The 22527-nt window shown below is 39.7% G+C and overlaps 1 protein-coding gene across 1 annotated transcript in view; it reads left to right on the plus strand.

Moving 5' to 3' along the window:
• THBS4 (thrombospondin 4) overlaps positions 1–22527 on the plus strand; it is a 66071-nt gene that overhangs the window by 18938 nt on the left and 24606 nt on the right. Inside the window, exon 3 of the mRNA XM_028514388.2 lies at positions 21435–21682. Within this exon, the coding sequence (XP_028370189.1) occupies positions 21435–21682 (248 nt within the window). The remainder of the gene's footprint in view (positions 1–21434; positions 21683–22527) is intronic.

Consider the following 22527-nt stretch of genomic DNA (forward strand, 5'->3'; position numbering starts at 1 on the left):
TGTCTTGTTTCTGATCTTAAGGAAAGTGCTTTTAGTTTTTTCCCATTGAGTATGATGGGGAAAAAAACTAGGTTTTTCCAATATATGACAAATTCTGGGTTTGTTATATTTAAATATGCCCCCTGTAGTCCCACTTTGCTGAGGGTTTTGATCATAAATGGGTGCTGGATTTTGTCAAAAGCTTTTTCTGTATCTATTGATATGATCATAGATTTTTGTCCTTCTTTTTGTTTATGTGGTGAATTGCATTAATTGATTTGCAGGCGCTGTACCAAACTTACACCCCAGGAATGAATCCCACTTGATCATGGTGTATGATCTTTTTAATGTTTTGTTTGATTTGGTTTGCTATTATTTTGTTGAAGACTTTTGCATCTACGTTCATCAGAGATAATTGGCCTACAATTTTCTTTCTTTGTAGTGTCTTTATATGGCTTTTGAATTAAAATAATGCTGGCCTTGTAAATTGAGCTTGGGAGTCTTCCCTCCTCATGAATTTTTTGGAATAGTTTGAGAGTGATAGGTGTTAGTTCTTCTTTGAATGTTTTATAAATTTCTACTAGATAGCCACCAGTCCAGCACTTTTGCATGCTGGGAATTTTTTGATGACTGCTTCAACTTCATTAGTTGTAATCAGTCTGCTCAAATTCTCTGTTTGTTCTTGATTCAGTTTTTGGAGATTTCATGTTTCTAAAAATTTATCCATTTCTTCCAGAATGTCTAATTTGTTAGCCCATAATTGTTCATAGTATTTTCATATAATCTTTTGTATTTCTGTGGTTAGTTTGGCATTTTCTTATTTGACTACCACTGAAAACAAAATGAAGTCAGAAAGGCAGTTAACTGCATTTAGAAGACACTTAGTAAGTGGACATTTAGTAAAGTGAGCAAGTCCAAGGTCACATAGCTATTGAGTATCTGACCCATAACTGGAATCTGAGTCCTGGAAATGTACATTTAGAACAGTTCTGAGAAAGTGTTATGGGAATGGGAATGAGGCAGATACCTTTTGACCATGGGGAAGAAAGAAGACTTCAAGGAATAGGGTACATTTGAGTTGGATCTTGGGTTCAGATGTGTAGCAATCATGGAGCACACAGGAGAGCTGTGGAGAACATTCCACACAGAAAGAAAAAGATGAGGCAAGCTGGAAAAAGAAAGGGGTGAAAACCCAGAACAGATTGTACAGTTTGGCTGGGCTTCAGCAGCAGAGAGGGTCAAGAAAGTGATGGGAAGGTTGGGGTCAGTGCTGGGATAAGGAGTTTAGACATTATTGAGAAACCACTGGGGAGCTATTGAGGGCTTTTATTTACTTGCTTGTATGTTGCTTTAAAAGGCAATAACTTGGTCAGAACAGTCCTATAAGAAGCTCCAGCTGTCAATCCAGAAAAACTGCAGAAAAGTAGGAAGGTGAGTCAGGAATATGACAAAGAAACCCAAAGATGGAACAAAGTAGAGGCAGAAATGCCATTCAAAGATCTTCAGCCTTCCATTCTAATCAGATGTGCGGAGTCCTTCATACTAGCCCCCAGAGAGAACCAGGCGGAAATCACCAAGCTAACTTGTTTCAGCTATTTGACAAATGAAAAGAGAGCAAGAGAACGGAATGTGCCACAGCTGAAGAAACAGAGTTGTACCCAGTGACCGTTTTCCTGAGAACGGTGCTCCTGGGTGGTGACGGGCAGAGGTGTGGTGGACCCAGGAGAAGGCTGCTCCCCCAACCTCAGGGCACTGGCTGTGCTGGGCTCAGATAGGGAGAGGTGAGCACTGGGAAATGGGGACCCTGAGAGAGGAAGGCTCCATGTCTGTTCTCTCCACTCTGCTGGTGCTGCCCCTGAGAATGTTGCCCGGCATGCTGCAGGCTCCGGTGCCACAGCTTTAGGCTGTTTCTGGACTCAGTATGACTGATGTGAAAATGTTGAGTTTTCTGAGCAGGTGCCTGCCTGCTCTCTGGGGTAGTCTTACTGCTCTGAAGATAAAATAAGTATAGAAGCACTGAAGTAAGGAATTTGCAATAAAAAAGAAAAATGAAAACGGGCACCATAAGAGAAATGAGTATTATGGGATCGAGTATGAAGAATGGTGAATGTCAAAGCCCTTGAAAATATTTCTGCTAACAGACATTGTGAAGATGGAAGTTTTCATAGTTCTTTTCCTTTTTTTTTCTTGCTGTTGTCACAAGAGCTGGGAGCATGAAGACTTTGACGTTTCAGTGTTGCATCTCAGCACAAAGCAAGGCAGAGACACCCTTAAATGGCAGCACGAACACAGTAGTAGGCTTTGTTCCCTGCAATAAATCTTGAATCGCTGCCCTAATAAATCTTTTGTATTTTATATGTGACACGCTTTCAATGCAATCATTTAATTATTCATTGCAAGTTCATATTTTAACATTTAATATACATCTGTTATGTGTAAAGTATTCCACTAGTTACTAGTTACAAAATTAAACTTAGCTATTCAGTTATAAAAATAAATCACACCCACATGCTCTGGAATGCCTGTTGTAAAAGCAGGCTAGGTGCCCTTGGACATGACGAGAGTAATGAGATATTGAGCATACATGTCTGCAACCTAACTGAAGCTTGGTGGTCTAAGTGGTATTTTTATTGGCCTGTTAAAAACCCTAGGTATTTGCAAATCTGTTCTAAAAAGTAAAAAAGTAGAAGTTTAAAAAATTAAATGAGTGCATATTTAGGTTTACTTTCTCCCTCTTTTGGGTACTGTATATGCCTCCAATTTTTGACCATGCAGTTAGTATAATAAATTTTAAACAATATTAAATAAAGGGGTAAAAATTCCGTTCTATCCCATATTTAGAACACCTCAAGAATTTTAATTCATGTCTCTTTTCTTCCTTCCCACTGTTTCTTTCTCTTAATATACCATATTTATTCAAGTCTTATCAATGATTGAACTTCAGGAAACATAGTATCATTCTATAGTCCAGCTAGTCTGTCCCACCAAGCCCTGTCAATTCTTGTCTCTCGGTGAACAAGAGGTGCTGACCACATAGGCAGAAGAGATCTTCTGTGTGACCCCCTGGCACCTCTGTACAGCACCAGACCTGAGGCCATCCGGCCCTCTCCAGCCATGGTCAAATGGAAAAGCCAATCTCGTCAGAGTTTGGAAGAGGTGAGAGCATCAACCTAGAAAATCTGATGTGGGTAAAGTCTTAGTGTTTCACAGTAGGGGCTATTTTCTTGGCAATACTGCCACACAAATAGGTACTCCTGGCTGGCTACTCCATGGGGCAGTGCCAAGCTGGTATTTACACTCTCTAGACAAGGTATCTGAGAAAAGATGGTCGGAATTCTTGCTGCAAACCATGCAGACTGACCATAGCACATTCTGGGTATATGTGTGTAATTTATTTTTTTACTTTTTTGTGTTCTATAAGTAATGCATGTTTCTTTTTTTTTTTTTTTTAAATGAGTAAGAATTTTATTGTGGCTGAAAGACAGTGACCATCACTGAATGAATAAATGAATTATGTTCTGAAAAACCTCTTAGCACAGAATGCTATTTTAAAATTACAATTTAGGTTATGAATCTTTTTTTTTGTTAATTTTATTTCAATCATTGTTCAAGTACAGTTTTCTCCCCCCTACTCCCGTTCCAGCCCCTCCACCCAACCCTCCCCCCTTCCCCCCATTACCCCCCACCCCTAGTTTTTGTCCATGTGTCCTCCAAATTTGTTCCTGTAATCCCTACCCATTCCCCCCTGAAATTCCCTCTTCTCTCCCCTCTGGCCACTGTGAGACTATCCCCTATTTCAGTGTCTTTGGTTATATTTTGCTAGTTTTTTGTTTTGTTTTGTTTTGTTGTTTAGATTCCTGTTAAAGGTGATATCATGTGGTATTTGCCTTTCACTGCCTGGCTTGTTTCACTTAGCATAATGCTTTCCAGCTCCATCCATGCTGTTGCAAAGGGTAGGAGCTCCTTCTTTCTTTCTGCTGCATAGAATTCCATTGTGTAAATGTACCATAGTTTTTTGATCCATTCATTTACTGATGGGCATCTAGGTTGCTTCCAGCACCTAGCTATTGTAAATTGTGCTGCTATGAACATCGGGGTGCAAAGGTTCTTTTGTATTGGTGTTTTAGTGTTCTTAGGATAGAGTCCCAGCAATGGAATTGCTGGGTCAAAAGGCAGATCCATTTTTAGTTTTCTGAGGAAGTTCCAAACTGCTTTCCATAATGGTTGTACCAGTCTGCAGTCCCACCAACAGTGCACTAGGGACCCCGTTTCTCCACATCCTCTCCAACACTTGTTGTTTGTTGCTTTGTTTATGATGGCCATTCTGACTGGTGTGAAGTGGTATCTCATTGTGGTTTTAATCTGCATCTCTCTGATGGCTAGCGATATTGAACATCGCTTCATGTGTCTTTGGATTTTTTGTATGTCCTCCTTGGAGAATTGTCTGTTCAAGTCCTTTGCCCATTTTTTAATTGGGTTACTTGTCTTCTTAGAGTGGAGTCGCGTAAGTTCTTTATATATTTTGGAGATTAAACCCTTGTCTGAGGTATCATTAGCAAATATGTTTTCCCATACAGTTGGTTCTCTTTTTATTTTGATACTGTTTTCCTTAGCTGTGCAAAAGCTTTTAATTTTGATGAGGTCCCATTTGTTTATTCTTTCCTTTATGTCCCTTGCTCTAGGAGACAAGTCAGTAAAAAAGTTTCTGCGTGAAATATCTGAGATTTTCCTACCTACATTCTCTTCTAGGACTTTAATGGTGTCACGCTTTATATTTAAGTCTTTTATCCACTTTGAATCTATTTTTGTATAAGGTGTAAGTTGGTGCTCAAGTTTCATTTTTTTGCACGTAGCTGTCCAGTTCTCCCAACACCATTTGTTGAAGAGGCTATTTTTATTCCATTTTATGTTGCTGCTTCCTTTGTCAAATATTAATTGACCGTAGAGGCTTGGGTTTATTTCTGGGCTCTCTGTTCTGTTCCATTGGTCCATGTGCCTGTTTTTATGCCAGTACCAGGCTGTTTTGATTACAGTGGCCTTGTAGTATAGTTTAGTGTCAGGTATTGTGATTCCTCCTACTTTACTCTTCTTTCTCAAAATTGCAGCAGCTATTCAGGGTCGTTTATGGTTCCATATAAATTGTTGAAGTGTTTGTTCTATGTCTGTGAAATATGCCATTGGTACTTTAATAGGTATTGCATTGAATGTGTAGATTGCTTTTGGTAGTATGGACATTTTAATGATATTAATTCTTCCAATCCATGAACACGGTATATGTTTCCATTTGTTTGTGTCTTCCTTGATTTCTCTCCTCAGTGTTATGTAGTTTTCTGAATACAGGTCTTTTACCTCTTTGGTTAGGTTTATTCCTAGGTATTTTATTTTCCTTTTTGCTATTTCAAATGGGATTTTTTTCTTGATTTCTGCTTCTGCTGTTTCATTGTTGGTGTACAGAAATGCCTTTGATTTCTTGATATTGACTTTGTATCCCGCTGTTTTACCAAATTCATTTATTAGGTCAAGCAGTTTTTTGGTGGAGTCTATCGGATTTTCTATGTACACTATCATGTCATCTGCAAACAGTGACAGTTCTGTTTCCTCCTTTCCGATTTGGATTCCTTTTATTTCTTTTTCTTGTCTGATTGCTGTGGCTAGAACCTCCAGTACTATATTGAATAGAAGTGGTGAAAGTGGACATCCTTGTCTTGTTCCTGTTCTTAGTGGAAAAGATTTTAATTTTTGCCCATTAAGTATAATGTTGGCTGTAGGTTTCTCATATATGGCCTTTATTATGTTGAGGAATGCTCCCTCTATTCCCACATTACTGAGTGTTTTTATCATAAATGGGTGCTGTACCTTATCAAATGCTTTTTCTGCATCTATCGATATGATCATGTGGTTTTTGTCTTTGCTTTTGTTTATGTGATGTATTACATTTACTGATTTGCGTATATTGTACCATCCTTGCATACCTGGAATGAATCCAACTTGGTCATGGTGTATGATCTTCTTAATGTACTGTTGGATGCGGTTTGCCAGTATCTTGTTGAGGATTTTAGCGTCAATGTTCATCAGCGATATTGGCCTGTAGTTTTCTTTCTTTGTTGTGTCTTTATCTGGTTTTGGGATTAAGATGATGTTGGCCTCATAAAAAGAGTTTGGTAGACTTCCATCTTTTTGGATTTTTTGAAATAGTCTGTGAAGGATAGGTGTTAGTTCTTCCTTAAATGCTTTGTAGAATTCTCCTGTGAAACCATCTGGTCCAGGGCTTTTGTGTGTTGGGAGTTTTTGGATTACTGCTTCGATTTCTTTTGCTGTTATTGGTTTGTTGAGGCTTTCTGCTTCCATTTTATTGAGTTTTGGAAGGTTATATTTTTCTAGAAATTTGTCCATTTCATCTAGGTTTTCAAATTTCTTGGCATACAGCTCTTTGTAGTAATTTGTTACAATCCTTTGTATTTCTGTGGTGTCTGTTGTAATCTCTCCTCTTTCATTTCTGATTGTGTTTATTTGGGTTTTCTCTCTTTTTTTCTTGATGAGTCTGCTTAAAGGCTTGTCGATTTTGTTTATCTTTTCAAAGAACCAACTCTTGGATTCATTGATCTTTAGAATTGTGCTTTCGGAGGACATCCGGCAGGATGGAGGAATAGGTGGTCGCACCGTACCTCCTCGTACAACCAAGATTAGAAAACCAATAATTTACAACAAAAATTTACTATCAGAATAACACCCAGATCCGGCAGAGGATTTATCTGAAGGAAGTCGGGCAGCCAAGAAGTTGAAGTAGATGCGTTCATCCGGACTGGTAGGAGAAGACCAGTCGGGCGGGCGCGGGGCTGGCTCGGGTCAGCGGCGCGCGGAGGTCGGGGGAAGGTTTGGCGCCAAATCGGCGCAAAAGCCATCGGGTGCGTAAGAAGGCAGCGGTGATCCCTGAGTACGCAAGCTGCGGCTGGCAGACCCAGAGGGGTAGCGATTGTGGACTAGGGCAGAACTCGTGGCCCGGAAGCCCAGACAAGGGTCTGAGTCCAGGGGAACGGAACTACCGCCATTGTTTTCTCCGGCCCCACTCCCGCTCCCACCCCGCCCCCACATATAACGTCACAATCTAGCGACCAGGGTGCCCTGCCCCGGTGAGCACCTAAGGCTCCGCGCCCCACCGTAACAAGAGCAACCAGACCGGAAAGAAAAAAAAAAAAAAGGAGAGACAGGGGGAAAAAAAACCATGTTTTCAACAGAGCAAATCAGTCCCCCAGGACTCATCCTTTTGAGCGACCAAGAATTAGCCAATCTATCAGATGCGCAGTTCAAAACACTGGTGATCAGAAAGCTCACGGAACTGGTGGATTTTGGACGAAATTTAGATGAAAGAATGCAGAGTACCATAAAACAAATGCAGGAAGACACGCGGAGGAGAGCCAATAGTGAAAGGAAGGAATATGAGTCTCAAAACAATACAGTGGACCAGAAGGAAGATAGAATCAAACAAGCAGGAAAGCATGATGAAATAAGAATTCAAAAAATTGAGGAAAAGATTAAGAGCATCCAAGACACCTTTAAATGTTCCAATATCCGAATTATAGGGGTACCAGAATCGGAAGGGGAAAAGCAACAGATTGAGCACGTATTTGAACAAATAATAAAGGAGAACTTCCCCAATCTGGCAAAGGGAACAGTCTTCCAAGAAATCCAAGAAGCTCAGAGAGCCCCAAAGAAGTTGGACCCAAGAAGAAACACACCAAGGCACATCATAATTACATTAGCCAAGGTAAAAACGAAGGAGAGAATCCTAGAAGCAGCAAGAGGTAAGGGGACAGTCACCTACAAAGGAGTTCCCATCAGACTGTCAGCTGATTTCTCCAAAGAGACCTTACAGGCAAGAAGGGGCTGGAAAGAAATATTCCAAGTCATGAAAGACAAGGACCTACATCCCAGATTGCTCTATCCAGCAAAGCTCTCATTTAGAATGGAAGGGCAGATAAAGTGCTTCTCAGATAAGGTCAAGTTAAAGGAGTTCATCATCACCAAGCCCTTATTTTATGAAATGCTAAAGGGACTTATCTAAGAAAAGAAGATAAAGAAAAGACATGTATAGTAAAAGGACAGCAAACTCACAAATATCAACAACCACACCTAAAGCAAAACCAAAAGAAACTAAGTAAACAATTAGAACAGGAACAGAACCACAGAAATGGAGGGCACATGGAGGGTTAGCAGCAGGAGGGTGGGAGGAGGAGAGAGGCGGAAAAGGTATAGAGAATAAGTAGCATAGAATGTAGGTTGAAAATAGATAGGGGGAGGGCAAGAATAGTACGGGAAATGTAGAAACTAAAGAACTCATAAATATGACACATGGACATGAACTAAAGGGGGAAATGTGGGTGGGAGGGGGTACAGGGTGGAGGGGAGAGAAGGGGGGAAATGGGACAACTGTAATAGCATAATCAATAAAATATATTAAAAAAAAAAGAATTGTGCTTTTAGTCTCTATGTCATTTAATTCTGCTCTGATCTTGGTTATTTCCTTCCTTCTGCTTGCTCTGGGCTGTCTTTGTTGTTGTTCCTCGAGTTCTTGTAGACGTAGGGTTAGGTTGTTTGTTTGAAATGTTGCTAACTTTTTTAGGTGGGCCTGTATCGCTATGATCTTCCCTCTCAGGACTGCCTTGGCTGTGTCCCATAAGTTTTGGGTTGTTGTGAGTTCGTTTTCATTTGTTTCCAAAAACCGTTTGATTTCTTCCCTAATATCATTCTTGACCCATTCATTGTTTAATAGCATGCTGTTTAATCTCCATGAATTTGAGTGTTTTGGGTTTTTTTCCTTGTGGTTGGTTTCTAGTTTCAGTCCCTTGTGATCCGAGAAATTGCTTGGTATGATTTCAATTTTTTTGAAATTGTTGAGGCTTGTTTTGTGTCCTATCATGTGGTCAATCTTTGAAAATGTTCCATGTACACTTGAAAAAAATGTGTATTTAGCTTCTTTGGGATGGAGGGTTCTGTAAATATCAGTAAAGCCCAGCTCGTCTAGGGTATTGTTCAATGCCACAATATCTTTGTTGATGTTTTGTTTGGAAGATCTGTCCATTTTTGATAGAGGGGTGTTAAAATCCCCCACAATAATTGTGTTGCTGTCCATATCTTTCTTGAAGTCCTCTAAGATTTTCTTTATGTATTTAGGTGCTCCTATGTTGGGTGCATATATATTTACTATGTTTATGTCTTCTTGGTGAATTCTTCCCTTGAGTATTATGAAATGACCTTCTGGGTCTCTCTTTATGGATTTTCTTTGGAAGTCTATTTTGTCAGATATGAGTATTGCTACCCCGGCTTTTTTCTCCTGTCCATTTGCTTGGAAAATTTGTTTCCAGCCCTTCACTTTCAACCTGTGCAGATCTTTTATCCTGAGGTGGGTCTCTTGTAGACAGCATATGTGTGGGTCATGTTTTCTTATCCAATCAGCTATTCTATGTCTTTTGATTGGAGCGTTTAGTCCATTTACGTTTAAGGTTATTATTGATAGATACTTATTCATTGCCTTTTATGTACGTGTGATCCTCTCTCACTCTCTCTTTTCCTTTCTTTCCTTAAAGCAGTCCCTTCAGCATCTCTTGCAGAGCTGGTTTAGTGGATGTGTATTCTTTTAGACTTCTTTTGTCTGAGAAGCTTCTTATTTGGCCTTCTATGTTAATTGAGAGCCTTGCTGGGTAAAGTAGTCGTGGTTGCAGGCCTCTGGTTCTCATTACTTGGATTATTTCTTGCCATTCTCTTCTGGCTTGGAGTGTTTCCATTGAGAAGTCAGCTGTTAGCCTTATTGGGGCCCCCTTGTATGTTACTTCCTTCTTCTCCCTTGCTGCCTTTAAGATTCTCTCTTTGTCTTGAAATTTTGCCATTTTAATTATGATGTGTCTTGAGGTGGGCCTCCTTGGGTTCCTCTTGATTGGGACTCTCTGTGTTTCCTGTATTTGTGTGACTTTTTGTCTCATCAAATTAGGGAAGTTTTCCATCATCACTTGTTCAACTAGGTTTTCTATCCCTTGTTCTTCTTCTTCTCCTTCTGGTATCCCTATTATACGGATATTATTACGTTTCATATTGTCTTGCATTTCTCTTAATCCCTCTTCATTCTTTCTGAGCCTCTTTTCCCTTTCTTGCTCTTTCTGGGTGTTTTCTTCTATTTTGTCCCCTAGCTCGCTGATCTGATCTTCTGCTTCATCGATCCTGCTTTTCATTCCTTCTACTGTGTTCTTCATTTCAGAGATTGTATTCTTCATTTCCTCTTGGCCCTTGTTGAGAGTTTCTATTTCCTTTTTTATGCTGATGTAGTTTTCATTGAGTTCATTGTAGCTTCCCTGTAGTTTCTCGTAGCTCATTGTGAGCTCATTGAGCTTCCTGACAATCACTGCTTTGAATTCAATATCTGATAGTTGAATTGCCTCTGTTTCATTTAGCATTCTTTTTGAGGCTTCCTCCTTTCCTTTCATTTGGGGAGTATTTCTTTGTCTTCCCATTGTTTGTGAGACTCTTCTTGTTCACCTCAGCTTCTTATATTGATCTGTTCTGGCTCCCTCGGTTTATGATGTGAACTTCTTTAGTAGAGTAGCAGTGAGTTTCAGTGGTACTGTTTCCTTGACCCCCCAAGCTCGCTGGTCTTGGGCTGTTGTTTAAGTTGGCTTTGTGTTTGCCTTTGGGTTCTGATTGTTGTTGAGTCTTTCTTTGGTGGTTCCTTCCCGCCAGCTGGTTAAATGTGGGTCACTCTGTCCACCACCTTCTATATTTTGTTGTGCTGGTGAGGGCAGGTTGTGTTGAGGCTGGTTCTTCTGTGTGTACAAGGTTTAAAGAAATCTTGTTCAGTTGTTTGTATTGGGTACTGTCTCTACTGTTTAGTTGTATTTCCAGATAAGCCCTGGATTGAGGTTTGTGTGGTTACTACTCCCTCCTTCACCTTCTTCTGCTGTTATCTGTTAGTGGTTCCTTAGTTGTTGGGTTTCCTCTTCCAGTGGGAATCCTGGTGTTCACCTCCTCCACCTATTCTTTTTTGTCATCAGATGGAGGGGAGGGCAAAATGGTTTAAGACAGCAACCGAGAATTCTATGCTATTTACAGTAGTAGCAAGTAGGGAAGATATAGGAGATCCTTTCACTATGTATAGTGTTAACCGTGGTCTTCCACCCAGCTAGCTGATTTTTAGAAAGGATGGAAAGAAGATAAGACTCTTGTTGGGGGAGGAAGGATTGTGAGTTGGATCTATAAAGCAGAGAGGTTGTGGGCGGTCAGATTCTGGGGTAAGGTGAGAGTAAAGGGTAGTAAATAGGTGTAGTGTGTGAGAGAATAGAGTTAACCACTACAGTAATAGAGTTCAGGAAACTTTGAAATGGGCTACGATCTGGGGGGGGGGGGGTGTTGTGAAGTAATTACACTTGCATGGAACAGCAGTTATTTACAATAATATTATGGCAACATTCATATGGCAGAGTCTATGAAATCTAGGTAATAAGGATATGGAGTACAGAACATTGAGTAGTATGCTGATAGGACACAGGTGAGTTAATGGACAGTAGATTAGTAATACGGTATAGAAAGAGATATCAGGGGAAAGCTGTCAGGTCATACAATAAAACCAGCCTAGCAAAGCAGGCTATACAAAAATAAGAGGGATATAAAAATATTGTTAAAAAAAAAAAAAGATGTAGGAACACTGGAAAAATAATAATACAAATATGCAATAACTTGCAGGTTCTCTGTAATAGCAGAGTGACATTTATCTCATTGTCCCAGCTGTTGTGATGCCCCTTCTTTGGGTCCAACTTTGGTCTTTTCACCGATCCAGGATTTTGTCTCACTTGTAGGTATTTAGGAAAAAATTTAAAAAAGAAAAAAAATAGAAAAGGCAGACGAAGGCAGGAAGAAGAGATAAAATTGGAGGACAGGAAGGAGGAAGGAATAAAACAAGAAATCAGGTAAGAGAGGAAAAAGAAATCAAAAGAGAATAAAAACAATAAAACTTAAAAAATTAAAAATTGTTAAAAAAATAGAATCAAATTAAAAAGTCTCTTGATTTCAAAGTGGCCAAACCGGTTTTTCTGCTCTTGCTGGCTGAGGCAGTCTGAAGGATGACTTGTTTGGCTTTTCTTCCTAGGCCCGTGGGGTTCTCACTGGCTCCGCGGCCCGTCCGCCCCCGGGGCGACCGGCGCGACCCATGCTCCCCGCGCTCCGGTGAGCGGGCGCGGCCCGTCTGCCACACGCCAGTGCCCCCGCGGGCGGGCGGGCGCGGCCTGTCCGCAGCCTGCGTGCTCACAGCTGGGGAGCAAACAGGCCAGAGCCACTGATCACTTCTGGAGAATTCCCCAGTGTCTGTGTCCATTCACTCCTTCCTCTTGGGAAATTCCTCCCGATCGAGCCCGCCGCTCTCCAGTGGCCCGGTTTCTCTCACTGCCAAAGCTCCAGCCAGAACGGTGACCCTGGGAGTCCGGGTCCGCAGCGCGACTCGGCTCTGGCGTTCACCGCCTCCAAAGCTGCTCGCCACCCGGTGTGCCCGCCAGCACCTGGACTCCTCCCAGAGCCGCCCAGACCTTGCTCGGCTGGGGAGGGAGCAGCCGACCTGGCTCTCTCCCACTAACCCTACGGCAAACCCAGCCCGGCCCCCGGGCCTGGGGCTGCAGCCCCGGGACCACACGCCTGTCCCGGGAGCCTACCTTGATGCAGCGATCTGTTCTTTGTTCTTTCGGTTCTGTCACAATCCTTGGTCCTCCGTTCTTAAAAATGCTGAAATATGTTGGTTGCTTGCCTTTCCACTCCAAAGATCGGTCAGGACTCTCTCCCCTGAGCAGAGGAAAGCCAAATCTGCTCCTTCCTACTCCGACGCCATCTTAGATCCGCATGTTTCTTGTAGAAAAATTAGACAATGAAGATGAACAAGGGGAAAAGCACATTGTGCAAGCACTGATCACATTAATGTTGACATTATCCCCTTCTAATTTTCTGTGTATGTGTGTGTATATATATATATATTATATTTTCTGAATAAAACTATACTGACTCATAATGTTTTTGCACTCAAATATTGGGAGCATCTTTTTGTGGTTTTTTAATTAAATGTATTGGGGTAACATTGGTTAATAACAGTATATAAATGCCAAGTATACAACTCTGTAGTGCGCCATCTGTACATTGCATTGTGTGCTCACCACCCAGAGTCGTTCTGTCACCATGTGTTTGACCCACTTGACCCTCGTCATCCCTCCCCCATCTCCCTTTCTCCTTGGTTAACCAGCATACTATCGCCTGTGACTATGAGTTTTTTTGTGTTGTTTGTTCACTTGTCACTTTGGTTTATATCTCACATATGAGTGAAACCATATGGTTCTTGTCTTTTTCCATCTGACTTACTTCACTCTCAAGATCCATCCATGTTGTTGCAAATAGCAATATTTCATTCATTTCTATGGCTGAGTAGTATTCCGTTGGGTGTACACACCATATCTCCTTTATTCAATTATCCATTGAAGGACGCTTAGGTTGCTTCTATGTCTTGGCCACTGTGATTAATGCTGCAATAAATACAGGGATAAACATATCTTTACAAATAAATGTTTTCACATTTTTTGGAGAGATATGCAGAAGAGGGATTGCTGGGTCTTATGGTAGCTCTAACAGTGTGGAACCTCCATACTGTTTTTCTTTTTTTCTCCATGTTTACACAATTTTTAATGTAATCTTTATTGTATTTTTCCATTGCCATTTAGTCCCTTATACCCCTCACCCCCTCAGCAATCACCACACTGTTATCCATGGTGACTGTACCAACCTCCACTCCCACAAGCAGTGTGCCCACGAGGGTTCCTTGTACCCCACATTCTCTCCAACACTTATTTATTATCCTACTGATAATAGCATTGCTAGTAAGTGTGAGGTAGTATCTCATTGTGGTTTTGGTTTGCATTTCCCTTATAGCTTGTGAAGTTAAGCATCTTTTCATATATCTGTTGGCCATTTGTATGTCTTCTTGGGGAAAGTGTCTGTTCAGGTCTTCTGGCTATTTCTTAATTGGATTGTTTGTTTTGTTGTTGTTGCTGAGTTGTATGAGTTCTTTATATATTTTGGATATTAGCCCCATATTGGAGATATCATTTGCAAATACCTTCTCACATTCAACTAGTTGCCTTTTTGTTTTGTTGATGGTTGCTTTTGCTGTCCAGAACCTTTTTAGTTTGATGTAGTTCCATTCATTTAATTTTGTTTTTACTTCCCTTGCCTTTGAGGCCTAGTTCACAAAAACCAATCTGAGACCAAGGTCCCTAAGTTTAATACTTGTGTTTTTTCCTATGTATTTTATTATTTCAGGTCTTATATTTAAGTCTTTAATCCTTTTTAATTTTTGTTTGTAGTATCAGACAGTGTTTTAGTTTCATTCTTCTGCATGGGACTTTCCAATTTTCTCAACATCATTTATCAGAGAGGCTTTCCTTTCTCCATTGTAAGTTTTTGGCTCTTTTGTCAAAAATTATTTGCCCATATACATATGGTTTTATATCTGGGCTCTCAATTCTGTTCCACTGGTCTGTGTGTCTGTTTTTTCTGCCAATAACATATTGTCTTGATTACTGTAGCTTTCTGGTATAATTTGAAGTCAGGGAATGTAATACCACTGGCCTTGTTCTTTTTTCTCAGGATTGCTTTGGCCTTTCAGGGTCTTATATGGTTTTGTACAGATTTTATAATTCTTTGTTCCATTCTATTGAAAATACCTTTAGGATTTTAATGGGGAGTTCATTAAATCTGTATATTGTTCTATTTATAATGGCATAGACCTATGTTGATTTTTCCAATACTTTCCATTTTTTTCCCATTTCTTTATGTCTTTTTAAATTTCTTTCAGCAACACATTATAGTTTGCAGTGTGTAGGTCGTTCACTTCCTTCGTTAAGGTTATTCCTAGGTATAATATCCTTTTTGTTGCAATTGCAAATGGGATTGTTTTCTTCATTTCTTTTTGTGATATTTCAGTTAGTGTATAGGAACACATGAATGTCTGTACATTGATTTTTGTACCCAGTAACTATACTCTGTTTGTTTATTGCTTCTTACAGTCTTTTGGCAGAGTCTTCAGGGTTTTCTCTATATAGAATCATGTCACCTGCAAAAAGTGAAAATTTTACTTCTTCATTCCCAGTTTTCATGCCTTTTATTTCTTCCTCTTGCCCAGCTGCTCTGGCTAGGACTTCCAGGACTATGTTGAATAACAGTAGCAAGACAAGGGAATTGTTGTCTTGTCTTGTCTTGTAATTTCTCTTTCATTTCTGATTTTATTTATTTGAGTCTTTTTTCCTTAGTCTAAGCACAGATTTGTCAATTTTATTTACCTATTAAAGAATCAAGTCTATGTTTCATTAAATTTTTCTATTGTCTTTTTGGTCTCTATTTCATTTAATTCTGCTCTAATTTTTACTGTTTCCTTCTAGTGACTTTGGGATTTGTTTATTCTCCTTTTTCTAGTCATTTAAGGTGAAATATTAGATTGTTAACTTGAGTTTTTCTTGTTTCTTGAGGTAGGCCTTCATACTATAAACTTCCCTCTTAGTACTGCTTTGCTATATCCCCCAAATTTTAGGATGTATTGTTCTCATTTGTCTCTAACTTTTCATCTCTGCTTTATTTATTCTTGGACCCAGAAGTTGTTCAGTGGCATGTTGTTTAATCTCTGTATATTTGTGGGTTTTTCCAGCTTTATTTTTGCAGTTAGTCTCCATTTTCATACTATTGTGGTCAGAGAATATACTTGCTATGGTTTTAATCTTTTTAAATATATCAAGGCTAGTTTTGTGGGCCAACATATGGTCTATGCTTGAAAATGTTCCATGCGCACTAAAGAAGAATACATATTCTGTTGTTTTGGAATGGACAGCTCTGTAAATATCAATTATGCCCATGTGGTCTAATGTATCATTTAAGGCCAATATTTTCACATTAATTTTCTGTTACATGATCTATTTATTATTCTCAATGGGGTATTTAGGTCCCCTACTGTAATTGTCAGTTTCTTCTTTAGGTCTGCTGTAATTGCTTTATATATTTTGTTGCTCCCAAGTTGTGTTGTGCGCATATATATTGAGAAGTGTTATGTCTTCCTGATGTATTGTCCCCTTTATCATTATAAAATGTCCATCTTTGTCTATTGTTACCTTTTTAAAATTTTTTCAATTTTTCAATTACAGTTGACATTCAATTTTATATTAGTTTCAGGTGTACTGTGGTATAGTATTTAGACATTTATATAACTTGCAAAGTGATCCCCCAATTAGTCTAATACCTCCAATACCACACATAGTTATTATGATTTTATTCACTACATTCCCTGTGCCATACTGTATATCCTTGTGACTATTTCGTCATTTCCAAATTGTACTTCTTAATCCCTTCACCTTTTTTACCCATTCTACCAACTCCCTCCTATCTGAAAACCATCACTTTGTTCTCCATATCTATGAATTTGTTTCTTTCTTTATTTTAGTTTTTAGATTCCACATATAAGTAAAATACAGTATTTGTCTTTGTCTGACTTATTTCATTTAGCATAATACCTCTAGATCCATCCATGTTGTCACAAAAGGTAAGATTTCATTCTTTTTATTCCGCTGTAATATTCCAAGTAATATCCCACTGTATATATACACCACATCTTCTTTATTCAGTTGTCTTTTGATGGACATTTAGGTTTCTTTCATATCTTGGCTATTGTAAATAATGCTGCAGTGAACATAGTGATGCAAATATCTATTCAAACTAGTTTCAGATTTTTTCAGATAAATACCCAAATGTAGGATTGCTCAGTCATATGGTAGTTCTATTTTTAGTTTTTTGAGGAACCTCCATACTGTTTTCCATAGGGGCTACACCGATTTGCAATCCCATCAGCAGTGTATGAGGATTCCCCCTTCCTCCAACACATTCTCTTCAACATGTCCGTTGTTGATTTATGGATGGTAGTCATTCTGACACATGTACGGTGATATCTCATTGTGGATTTAATTTGCATTTCTCTGATGATTAGTGATGTAGAGCATCTTTCCATATGTCTATTGGCCATCTGTATGTCCTCTTTGGAGAAATGTCTGTTCAGGTTCTCTGCCCATTTTTTAATTCGATTGTATTTTCGTCATTAAGTTGTATGATTCTCATTACCTTTTTTTAAATCTTGAAATCTTTTCTGTCTGACATGAATATGGCTATACTCACTTTTCTCTCAATGCCATTTGCTTTGGGTATCTATCATCTTCTGCCTCTTCACTTGGAGTCTGTGTTTGTCTTTGTAGCTGAAACGGGTTTCCTAAAGGCAGCATATAGTTGGGTCTTGATTTTTTAATCCATCTGTGTCTTTTAATTGGTGAGTTCAATCCATTTACACTTAGGATGATTAGTGATACAGAGTCATCTCCTATAGCCATTTTATCTTTTGTTGTCTGGTTGCTGTGTTTCTCTACTATTTCTTTTCCCTTGTGTTTTTGCCTGCTATTTTAGTCTGGTGGTATTCTATGATTTTTTTTTATCTCCACCTTCTCTTTTCCTTTTTAATGTTACATGTCTCTGTTCTAGATTTTTAGGTGGTGGTTGCCGTTAGGTTTGTGCAAAAATAAATGTTTCATACACAGAACAGTCCTTTTGCTTCTGATTGCATCCTATCTCCACTCACCCATGCAAGTTTAGTCCTTTCCTCTTCCTTATTGTTTTTTGTTGTCACGTATTACCCCTTTTTATGCTGCATGTTCATTTTCCAATTGCAGAAGCTATAATCTTTTTTGATGTTTTTATCACTTTTAACCTTTGTGTTATATTTAAGTGTTTAAATCCTATTCTAAAAAAGAGTGTGATTTCCCCCTTCTGTCCAGTTTTGTCATCTTACAATTTTGTATTCTTTTGTCTTTTTGTTTCAGGTAGAAGGGCTTCTTTCAATATTTCTTGTATTTTTAAATATTTTATTGTTTATGCTATTGCAGTTTTTCCGCTTTCTTCCCCATCATCCTCCTCCACCCAGCCCATCCCCTACTCCCATAATCAGTCCCCTCACCCTTGTCCACGTCTGTGGGTGCTTCATATATGCTCTTTGATTAGTCTCCTCACCTTCTTTCAGTCTGTCCCCACCTTCCCGCCTCACCTCTTACAGCTGTCACTCTGTTCCATGATTCTGTGCCTCCTGTTCTATTTGCTCATTAGTTTATTTAGTTCATCAATATTTCTTCTAATGCAGTTCTTGGGGTGTATATTCTCTTAGCTTTTGTCTGCAAAAGTCTTTATTTCTCCTTCATATCTAAAGGACTGCTTTGCTTGCTGGCTATTCCTAGCTGGCTATTTCTCTCCTTCAGTGTTTTGAATATTTGATTACACTCTCTCCTAGCCTGTAGGATTTCTGCTTAAAATCCAGTGATAAGTTAACGGGGTTTCCTTTATAGGTCACAGTCTTCATTTTTCTGGCTGCCCTGGGAATTCTTTCTTTGTCTGCTATGCCACACCTTGGAGGAGGTCCTTTTGCATTGAAATAATTAGGTGTTCTGTTAGCTTCTTGGATTTGAGGGTCCAGCTTTTTTCATAGGTTTGGGAAGTTCTCATCTCTTACTCATTTGAATAGCTTTCTGTCCCCTTCTCACTCTCTTCTCCCTCTGCTGTACTTATTATTCTTATATTGCTCTTTCTCATGGAGTCAGCCAGTTCTAGTAGCATCCTTTCTTTCTTTTTTTTTACTCTCAATTCCTCTCTTCTTTCACCTAAGTCATTTATACATTTCTATCTTCAAGATCACTAACTCTTTATTCCATCTGGTTTGCTTTAGTTCCTAAACTCTCTATTCTTCATCTCATTTATTGAGTTCTTCAGCTCCAGAATTTGTTTGATTCTCTTTTATTGTTTCGATCTCTTTGGTATAGTATTCCTTTTGTTCATTGATTTTTATCTCTGAGCTCATCAAACCGCCTTTCTGAGTTTTCTTGTATCTTGTTGATTTTTTTTTCTAGATCTGCAATCTTGAATTCTATGCATTTAAGTCTTAATCTTCTATGTCTTTGAGCTTTTTTTCTGGGGATTTTTAAATTTTCTTTCCGAAATTCCTTGCTACCTTGGTCGTTCATGGTACTTCATGGCTTATTTCTGTGCCTGGGCATTTGAAGCACTGAAGTCTTTTTGAAGTACTTATTGCCTTTACTTATAAGTAAAGGTCTTTCTTTTGTATTCCAGTCAATGATGCTATAGCTCAATTTTACATTTTCTCTTATCTGCAGTACTGGGACTTCTGGGATCTCTGTGGGGCAGTGTCACCTTACCCATGGGGAATACCCCATAGTCCCCCTACAAAAGGTTAGCGTCCCCTCTGTCATGAGGTTGCCTTGGTCTCAGGGCATCACTGCCATGGGGAGTGTGGTGAGTGATGGTGTTCCAGGTCTATGAGTTCCTGGCATTGCTTTCCTGCAACCAGAAGCTGCCATGCAGCACTATCTGGGTGTCCCAGCTGCCTCTACCTGTTCTACCATGATGAGTGGGGGAGGTGTAGGCAAGTGGATGTGGGTTCATGCATTTGTGGCTTTTCCCCCCACTGGTTTTTGCCACAGTAATTACAAGCCACTCTGGCTAGAATGTTGCTTCTGTGCCTTCACGACCTGCCTCCACTGCTGCCACATCTGCTAGAGCTTGGCAGGCTATGGCAGGGTGAGGAGGGGTAGATTCACACATCTGTGGCTTTGTTCTTTTTTCCTCTGGTGATGGTGGCTGCTCCACTGCAGCTGCCACCCTTCGCATTGCTTCTCCACCCCATGCTCATCCTCAGTATGTATCAGCCTCTGGCTTGCCATGTGGGGGTCACTACCCAACCCTCTACCACTATCATGTCTGCTGGGGCCATGACAGGCACCAGACAACCTCGGCAGCTCCCATCTCTGTCCCTCTTCCATTCTACCTCACCCACTTGCTCTGATATGCCCACCTGCAGATGTTTCAATGTGTGGATCTCTCAGAGGTGTTTTGTGTTGAGTAGGGAATCCTTTGTTAAATTATAGTTGTCCAACTTATAACTTTAAGGGGAGAGGCCAAGAGGTTTTCTTACACTGCCATGATGCTGACATTACTCTCTTTTTGTGTTTTTAATGTGCAATAATTCCACTGCATTCCATTTTATGATTATACCATTATTTAAATAGCCAGCCCTCCATCTCTTTTTAGACATACATGTTGTGTCAAATGTTTGTTATAATATTTCTGAAGTGAATATTCTTTTCCATACATTTGGGTTTTCCCCTTAGTATCAATTTCTAGAAGTGGCATTTCTGGGCCATAGTATCTGTACAGCTTCAAGGTTTTTGTATATGTCACTAAATTGTCCTCAGAAAAGTTATACCGATTTAAAACTGTTCTACCCTGGGGCAGTCAAAGACTTGGACTCAGACCTTTGGAGCTGTAATTATATGTTTACTAGCTTAATTATGTATTGACATTAACACTCAGCCTTCAACCTTGTTCCTAGGATTATTTTTGGTGATGAACTTGTGTTTGACAGTGGTATCCTTGGATTGAGCTAGAGGTGTTCCGGCTGGATTCGCTAAGCCCTTAGAAGCAAACCACTTTGCTCTTTATAGCAAACCTCACCCAATGGTCTTTACTTCCAAAGGCTCAGCATCCAAGAACAAATTTTAACTCAGGGTTCAATATATTCAGGACAATAATAGAGTAAAAGCAAGATAAAAAAGCAGGATTTTAAAATTTGCATGAATTTTGATTTCATGAGCTCAACAAGATGTATGAGTTCAACAGATAGCTACATGCATAGAAAACAAATAAGCAAACAGAAAATAAGGTAGTGAAGTCCCCCCTTTCTCTTTTTGCAACCATGGATACCTTTGATTTTCTAACTGAGCGTTGTTAAATTAAAGATGGGATGCTGAGGGAATATATGGCAGATTACACACAATTCAATATACTTATAGAGTATACACTTGCAAAGGACTGTCCATGCCTGGCATGAAATAAGCCACCCTTGGTTTCAAATTTTAGTCCTGCCATTTACTGTGTCCTTGAGCATATTGCCTCACTGTCCTCATCATTAGATTTTCCAGTGTCATGAGGTTGTCATGAGTAGAAATTAAGTGTTTAAAACAACTGTGGGCAGCACCCAGCATGGTAGTGCTCAGTAAATGGCAAATTAATGCATTCATGCCCTCAGGAGCTGACTTGGATTCAGTGGATTTTCCATGGGTTCTGCTTGCTCACTGTACTTATCACTATCTGCTATTATATAGCTTATTTTCAAATTTGCTACTCTTTTTCTGTCTCTTCATGAGCACAACACGTGCTGGGAATAATGCCTGGCACACGAGATGATGAATATGTGTGGTTCCAGTGACCCAGCCTTGTGACTAGGAGGCCCTTGAGCACAGAACCGCCCATCCCCCTTATCTCATTGTGTATTGATCTGTGCTTGGTTTCAGCCATCCTCCGTTACCTGAAGAATGATGGGAAGATCCATTTGGTGGTTTTTAACAACCTGCAACTAGCTGACGGCAAGCGGCACAGGGTCCTCCTGAGACTGAGCAATTTGCAGCGAGGGTCTGGCTCTGTAGAGCTCTACGTGGACTGCACCCAAGTGGATTCTGTTCACAGTCTCCCCAGAGCCTTTTCTGGCCTCTCCCAGAGTCCCGAGTCCATTGAATTGAGGACTTTCCAGAGGAGGGCACAGGTAAGAACCCACAGACCATTCTCTGCAGTGGAAAGGTGAGCTGCCGAGGCTCAGAGAATGCAGACGTGTGTGCCAAGGCGATCAGTGGGTGTAGTTCTGGCTGCATAGTAGAATCACCTGCCAAACTTGAAAAACCACAGATAGAGGGCCCGTCCTCAAGATGATCTGAAATAGAATCTGTAGGGGTGGTGCCTAGGTATCAGTACCATATTTTGCCATGTATAATGCACACTTTTTGCCCAAATTTTTGAGGGAAAAATAAGGATGCGCATTATACATGGATATAATGATTGCATACCAGGGGTATAATAATGGGTATAACAATCCCTTGTGTAATGTACACAAAAGTGTGGGTGTGCATCATACACAGCAGCCTACAGTATTTTTTAAAATACTGATTCTAATGTGAAGTCAAAGTTAGTAATTTCCGCTTTTGATGGTAAGTGGAAACTGGATACAATTGTAAAGTTGGAAATAAATGACAAAAATTTAAAGACTATCTTAGGATGATAGAATGACATATTTTTAATCTTTCTGTCGTTATTTATTATTTTTAATGAAAATTTAAAAGAATGATTGGAAACTACTAAGCAATAGGAATATTTTTCATAAGGTGTTATCAGAACATCCCTAACAAAAAGGACCTTGTTGCCAACTTAGTTCCATGTGCCCTTAAAAATCTCTGTTTTCTGTGTCTGTTTTCTGTTTTATGCCATGCTGATGGAACTTTTTTCATTATACCACTGTATCTGCTATAGAAATTGCCACATGTATTGTTCTAGGATTGCATGCTAGGAAATGCTTTGTTTCCTCTAAAGAACTAGTATTCTTTGTCCTTTCCATTA

The sequence above is a fragment of the Phyllostomus discolor genome, chromosome 3 (assembly GCF_004126475.2).
Source record: "Phyllostomus discolor isolate MPI-MPIP mPhyDis1 chromosome 3, mPhyDis1.pri.v3, whole genome shotgun sequence".
Classification (NCBI taxonomy): domain Eukaryota; kingdom Metazoa; phylum Chordata; class Mammalia; order Chiroptera; family Phyllostomidae; genus Phyllostomus; species Phyllostomus discolor.